This window comes from Polyergus mexicanus, unplaced genomic scaffold (assembly GCF_030449975.1).
Source record: "Polyergus mexicanus isolate NDT 795.1 unplaced genomic scaffold, iyPolMexi1.0 SCAF_15, whole genome shotgun sequence".
Classification (NCBI taxonomy): domain Eukaryota; kingdom Metazoa; phylum Arthropoda; class Insecta; order Hymenoptera; family Formicidae; genus Polyergus; species Polyergus mexicanus.
This window is the reverse complement of record NW_027223335.1, coordinates 5,038,104-5,045,695: the sequence shown is the minus strand read 5'-3', so window position 1 is coordinate 5,045,695 and position 7,592 is coordinate 5,038,104. Positions and strand designations below refer to the sequence as shown.

At 30.5% G+C, this 7,592-nt stretch overlaps 1 protein-coding gene and 1 long non-coding RNA gene across 2 annotated transcripts; both read right to left on the bottom strand.

Annotated features, from left to right (window-relative positions):
* Positions 1 to 1,254: 1,254 nt before the first annotated feature.
* On the bottom strand, positions 1,255 to 2,854 carry Mgr (prefoldin subunit mgr). The gene is made up of 3 exons (XM_070308024.1): positions 2,596 to 2,854; positions 1,634 to 2,169; positions 1,255 to 1,522 (listed from the first exon to the last, which is right to left on the bottom strand). The coding sequence occupies exons 1-2, from the start codon at positions 2,671 to 2,673 to the stop codon at positions 1,681 to 1,683; spliced, it is 567 nt and encodes a 188-aa protein (XP_070164125.1). The 5' UTR covers positions 2,674 to 2,854; the 3' UTR covers positions 1,255 to 1,522; positions 1,634 to 1,680.
* Positions 2,855 to 5,230: 2,376 nt separating this feature from the next.
* LOC138939820 (uncharacterized) lies at positions 5,231 to 7,592 on the bottom strand. The gene is made up of 3 exons (XR_011447902.1): positions 6,334 to 7,592; positions 5,885 to 5,963; positions 5,231 to 5,597 (listed from the first exon to the last, which is right to left on the bottom strand). It is a non-coding gene; the product is annotated as an uncharacterized lncRNA (long non-coding RNA).

Here is a 7,592-nt window from a genome sequence, read left to right as displayed (position 1 = left end):
CTTTTTATCGTTTAATCTCTATGCGGATCAAACAAAAATCAGAAATCTTTTCTAACATTATTTATCTCTATTTATAAAATTTAAATATTTTAAAGTTTAGATGTGTATTAACTCAACTTTGAAATGAATCTTTGCAAGAAAAAGTTTTAAATATATAATGTTTATAGACTTTGGTTTTATATCTTTCTCTTTTTGATGATTAGATTACAAAACTACTATTTGCAACATATAAAGTTATAATATGCTTATGTTTGTTATTATATTTTCTATTGGTTTGCTTTAACGCATCAGCAATTTTAAAATTTTTGATTTTTTATCTAGGAATAGTATAAAACTTCATTTTTCTTTACAGTCAGTTACAGCCAAACGAGAAGAGTTTCGCGCCTATCTAGAAAGGTGTGGCGTCATGGATGCCCTCACAAAGATACTTGTGTCGCTCTACGAGGAAACTGAAAAGCCACCCGATGCTTTGGAGTATCCTTTTTTAATATATATTATGTAAAATTAAGCTTTAAGAAAAATCCTTTTAAATTATTTTTTATCATATAGAAGATATGAATTTTGTTAGTCTTTATATTACACAATTTGTATGATAAGTAAATATTTATTTTCTAATTTTGTATCAATAATTATTAAAAGAAATAGTTATTTCTTTAACTATATTATAGTTATATATGTAAAAATCTCGGAGGTATTGTAGATAATACTTCCGAAATTGACAACTTGAAGAAAGAATTGGAAGAGTCCAAAGCCAAAATTGCTGAACTAAAATCAAAATTGATGAAATACGAACAGACTAAAGACGAAATAATGGCAGACTAACTAAGATGCAAAAAATATATGTTCAACCAGAGTTTGTGCTAGTCTCCTTTGGACACTGACTTTTCTAAAGTCAGTCTGACTACTATATATGTGCCTTATTATTACTATAAATAACACATTTAAGAAAATTAGAATATAAGCTAAATTACTAAGTTTTGTGTAAACATTCCATTATGCATATGTTCATTTAGTCATTCTTATATAAGAAAATAGAAACTTAGTTCTTAATTTTCACACATTGTTTCTTCTTTAAAAACAAATTTATCGTGTGAACAATACTTGTTGAAGTTATATGCATACTTAATATGTTGTTTATACAGAATAGATCTCAAAGTACAAATAAATATTTCTTTTATGTTTATTATAGGGGACTTGGATTTTTAAATATATACATACCGATAGTTTTGACAATTTGATATTTGACAATTTTATTTTAAAACTTGAATTTTTTGTTGCGTTTCATAATATGTAGATACAAGTGCAAATAAAGTCAATTTCATCAATGCAATATGATAGATTATTATATGAAAAATATCACTATTAGTACTCAAAGATGTACAAAATTCATTTCTGAATCCAAACATATTTGTAGTAATGTATATATTAATTTGACAATTTATAGTTGAATAATTTTCCAAGTCTTAATTTCAGAATCTTCAATGGTGCTCTGTACACAAACTTTATTCTTAATATAGATACTCTGAAATGTAATGACATTAAAAGTATTGTAAAGTAAAAAATAATCGAAATTTTACATCATATCGAAATGTTACATAAAAAAATTCAATGGAAAATATGATTTCTTAATTACCTATTGGATTTTAGGCGAATTTTATATAGTAAGATTGTGTGATAATCTCATGTAGGTTTTGCTGCTTGCCTGCGCTTCACTTCCCAATTATAAATACGTGCCATATTCACTTCCATTGTTGTGAATTGATCTCGAACAAAGTCTAGATCATGTTCTACATATCCTAAATTTTTCTTGGCTGCCTCGATATTTTTGGTCAACACTTCTTGGGCATCATCTAAAGTATATTCTAGCATCACATTAGCACCCAGCCATAAACATACTTTATTTGTAGGTGGTATTACGGCTTTTGCATATACTTGCTCCGATAATAAAAATTGCGTTTCTAAATTGTGGCTGTTATTTTTTTCAATTTGCAATTTCTCAATCATCTCTAAAGATCTTTCTAAATCTGGTATTTGTGCCTTTAATCGTCTTCTCTTATTAATTAAATTGTATTCCATAAATTTATACTTTCCATGGCTTTCATCAAATTTCCTGAGTACTTTGTCTACAGATTCATTTTCTGGTTTTGCCATAAAAGCCTCAACATCATCCTGAAATTGTGTAACATGAATGACTCTACATAAGCTTGCAATAAGCTTTAATAAAAGATACTTAATTATAATTTTATTTTGTGCAATAATCAGGAAATATGAAATAAATGATCAATAAAAAAAAAACAGTGAATAAGAAAAGAAACTTCTTTTTTTTTTTAAATGGTTACATAAAGTTCAATCAATCAATCAAAATTTTAACCAATTAATACACATATAAAAAAATCATCTTAATTAGATAAAAGATACAGAGTTTTGAATCCTAATTTTCTATTAATGTTTTTCTTTGCATGGAGAAAACGTTTACTGATTAATCAGAATGATTGGTTATAAAACAAAATTATAACAATTTTAGAAATAATAATTTCGATGTAAATATATGTAATAAACACATGCATAAAATTAAATATTAAGAAGGTATATTACTACGAAATCGGCTTCTGGTATTCCAGCATAGGATTTTCTATCTTCACTCAACACGATTTCCATTTTATTGTCTTCCATCTTGATTCTGCTCGTCTATACATACTATATATAGTAATGTACAAAATACAGATGCTCCTGTATTCGAGTTAGCTTTTATGAAACATGATTCATAACTTTAGAATTTAATATATAAAAAATATTTCCGATTAATTTTCTTTTTTCTCTAATAAGAAAATGATAAATGATGTTCTCTTTTGGCACGTGTAGTCACTATAGATATATTTATTACAAAAATACGAATTATTTTGTAACAAAAAAGATTTCATTACTCATATTTTCTAACAAGCATAAATAACTATATGAGAAGGTAAATTGTTAATAGTCACACATTTTATGAGCTGACCAGTGTATATTCTTTAAGAAACTACTAAAATTAATTTTTTATTTTATCTAGAATGTTCTTATTTAATTGCTGTGTAGATGTTTGGCAGTTTTAAGAACATACCTCTTTTTCTTTCTTTTTTTTTTCTTCCTCTTTCTCTATTTTTCTCATTGCGGTTTTTGTTGCCCACTCGCTATACCATTATAAACTCGCTACCAGAGAGAAACCTAAAGCCCGTATCAGATTACGTATTGAAGATTGAAATTTGACCAATCAGGATAAAAGGAACTAAAATTTCCTTGTTCTGATTGGTCAAATTTCGATCTCAATGCATAGTCTGATATGGGTTTGAGAGACCACGCCGCCGTTTTTCGAAAAACATTTCTTTTAGCTCGTACAGTAGCGTCACCTAGATCCATTTTAGACCCGCGGAACTATACGACTAGATAAACTTTTCGATGCCACGGTAAAACGGCCGGTTGGTGCATATCCGTGCTAAATATATAATTGTGAATAAAAAATGCGGAGAAATATTATGAATTTATTAATGTTTTATTAGCTGCGCGTTTTGTCATTCTAGTAATATATACTAGAGCGATAATAAATTATATGTATATACGTGTGTAAAATGAAATAAATTTTCTTGATAATTCTTTATTCTTTTTTAATTTTTAAATATAACGTGTAGAAGATTACAATAATTTTTCCTTTCACTTTTTTCTCATTCTTGAAACAAAAATATCAAGCATTTTAAACATTATCAAATCATGCTTTTAATAATTTATATAGTTTTTTATTATTAATTTTTTTTTTAAATATAATTATATTATTTAATTTTAATTTTGTAATTTATGAATTTAGTTGCATGCAAATCAATTATATTTTCTTATAGTTTTAACCGTGTTCTGTTATTTTTTAAGGAATTTTAATTGTTGACAGCGTTAATTAATTTTCTCACGTTTATATTCGGTCAAATAATTAAGTTTCGAGATTCGCTTCGCATTTCCGAACGTTTGATCCGTTTGTGCTGCCATTTTAGGGGATTATTCACAATTCAATACTCAACACGTGATGCATTTTAAATTATTTGGTTCAATAGTTAACGAGATACAGTCACGCAAAATAGTATTACAAAATTTTGTTTAAAAATTGGTGTAATGGAAGGAACGCTCGAACATTAAATTCTGCGTTAAATTAGAGGTCTCCAACAGAAACGTATGTTACAATACATATATATAATATTACATTAATATTTTTATGCCATTTCTCTTATTGTCTGACTCTTCCCCTTCGACCTATCCGGCATGGGTGACTCTACCAGTAACTATTAGCGTTTTCGAGTGAAGCAAGTTTGATCGAGAGCGATTAAATCTAATTTGCCATGAATATATATTCGAGCAAAAATAAATTCGATAGAATCTGATAGGTATAATCTATCTATCTGAGGTTAAAATCTGATTAATATAAATATATAATACATTAATAATATAAATGATATAAAATGTTAAATTCCTAGTAAGCATTCAATTCCTTAAGATAATCCTAAAAATCCTAATAATCCTATTTTTGCTGGCTAAATCAGCGGGAATCTGTGACCACCTAAGATTGGACGGTGTATCCTACCTCGGGTGCCCTAATCGCGTGTCCTATCCGCGTGTCCTAATAGAATATACCGGTAGCATTTTTCGTTATGTGCCATTGCACATAGAAATGCGCAAACACATGTATTATTCAACATGTGTATTATTTGCGCTTTTTGACTACTTAATATTAGTCAACCGTGATGCTTCCGTTGGGCCAGATGGACCTACCTTTTGTTGATCCTGGCCATATTCATTCTGACTACATCTATTCAGAGATGTAGCTTCGACCTTTATTAAAGATCAACGAAGGAGTGAAATTCCTTCTGTTGCCGGCTAATTATTATCGCCGGTGCTTAAGAGTAATTTTACGCTCGTTTACGGTCGTGAAACTGTTTGTCGTTCATCGTTTTAATATAACATTACTTTAATTAATATAATACCAAATTATCAATCAGAATTAATTGATTGAAATTTTTATATATTATAATAATATAATATTATTTATAATAACATATAATTTATATTAAAATAAAATTAATGAAACAGTTATATTTTATATAATTTAATAGATCAATAATTTGGCTTTATATCAATTAAAGCAAAACTTTAATTGATATGATAATATAGATGAATGGGCTACGAAAAATTAGGATAAATTCAGCGCAACATGAAAATATGTTATTACTATATTTTATACAATTAATAAAATTAGTAGCGCCTTCTTAATTAAACAAATTAAATAAAATTTATCAATTGAAAAAAATATTTTATATTCTCTTTTCAAATTTTTATTTTAATCTATATCTTAAATTGTGCCTGTAATATATTTCAATGCATATTGAAAAAATCTAGTGAAAGTTATTTTATTTAATCTAGCCCATCCATTTTGAGGTAACGGATATATCTACAATCTACAATCTACATTCGCATCTACAATCTACAAATCTATGAATCCGTTACCTCAAAACAAAATAAAGTTTATCACTCACCGGCACTGATGCGCAACAGCGGAGTTGTTGGTCTTGAAACTACGTTGTCTGTAACATACAAATATAAAGTCTAAATTATAGCAGCGTCCAAAATATAATTATTATTTTGTGCGGAATATTTTATATTCGATGCGTACAATACTAAGAAGCTCTATATAAATATAGAACAATTCTATAAATTATAAAAAGATTTTTTTTCAAATAGAAACTTTCATAGGATTTATGTAAAAATCTTTCTCTTTAATTTTCTCTTGTTTAATTCTTTCAAATAAAAATACCGAATTAATGCGCGTACGCGATTTTTAATAACTGATATACAAATAATAAATACTCACCCTAGGGTTGCTCCGCCGGTGCAGGATGCCTCTCCTAGGCCTCCTCCTCCTCTCAGAATGTCAGGGTCGCTACGTTATTCTGTAACATGCAAATAGAAGATCGAAATTATAGCAGCGCTCAAAATAATTAATATTTAAAAAAAATTTATTATACGCATTGAATTTTGTATTCAATGCATATATTAATATGCAAATTAATAAAATTTTATAAATTTTGAAAAAAAAAACACTACTGATAATTCTAATAATTCTATATAAAAAAGCTATAATCTAATAATAGAAACTTTTACAAGATTATAGCTTTTATATAAAAATCTTTTTCTCCGATTCTCTTTTGTCTAAATCATATAAATAAAAAGCCAAATTACGCGATTAATTGTTTAAATTAAATTGTATACGTATGCAATTAATAAATACAATAATTAATATACAAATAACAAATTACTTACCACAGGGTTGTTCGACCGGTGCCCCATGCCTCTCCTAGGCCTCCTCCTCCTCTCAGGTTGACTCACACGCGCGATACTTAAACGGCACTCTCGCACTTTTATTAAAAGATTACTTCCGCACTTGTACGCGCGATACTTTGAACGACACTCCCGCACTTTCGAATTTCGGTACGATCGAATCCCGCTTCACGTGAGAATCACACTTGGAGTCGACAAGTCGGGAATTCACCGATTACTTCGAGCAAAGGTTAAGCGGAAGCGGAAGAAGACGAAATCGATCGATGGAATAATCGCGAATGGGGTTCGCTCGACTCTTGACCCGCGCCTGCTCCCATCGAGGGCCGACTAGAACATCGTTAGGAACGATTTCATACGAACCACCAAGTCTCTATCGTACAGACTGAGCCGGGTTTATCGTAAGGCTGATAGACGGGTCGAGAATGAAGATACCCACCTTCTACGTGCTAACAATCTAGCACTTCGAAAGCGGGAGATCAACTTCTCTAGCGAGCGAAAATCGAACCTAATTAGAACAGCCGACTCCTCAGATGCCAAACATGTTAGTATTTCTACAATGTGCTGTTAGACGGTACAAGAGAAGGGACCCATTAACGATGATTCCAAAACAATCGACCGAACTCTAACCGATTCGGGCCGAACCGTTCGTCGGAGCAGAACGTGCCCTCAACAGCCGATTCTCGAACCGAAGTTCAAGATTAACCGCGCGAACATGCATCTATACTATGCACGAACATACGTTGCTACGCGGCCGGCATTCACCTCAGCCGCGATACTGAGGCGTTTTAACGTTGCGCCTACATTAATATATTAAATTTATTAATACATAAATATTTATATAATATATAATATTAATATAATATTAATATTAACTGATATTAATATAAAATTAATTATATTAATAGGTATTAATATATTAAAGATTGCAACGCTGAGAGACATCCCATTTAGTCGGCAACAAAGTATGATTCTCGGTGACAATCGTGAAAACGAGATAAAAGTCCAACGCGAAGACGCGACGACGCGAAAACGCGATACCGCGACAACGCGACGCATCGTTGCTCGTACGGCACGATGACGGCAACGACGACGCACCAAGGTGCGTTCAACGCAAAAAATGCGCGTGCCACATATGAGCCATTGTACGACTCGTGGCAATGCTGTGTTGATACGCGACGCGAAAGACGCGAAAGCCGTCCGCGGCACGATGACAGCACCGACGACGCACTGCTACTTTGTTG

Excerpts from the sequence above, each read along its gene's own strand:
- Mgr (XM_070308024.1), bottom strand. The coding sequence starts at position 2,673 with ATGGAAGACAATAAAATGGAAATCGTGTTGAGTGAAGATAGAAAATCC. Across the intron at positions 2,170-2,595 it reads TACCAGAAGCCGATTTCGTA|GATGATGTTGAGGCTTTTAT; the intron begins GTAATATACCTT and ends ACACAATTTCAG.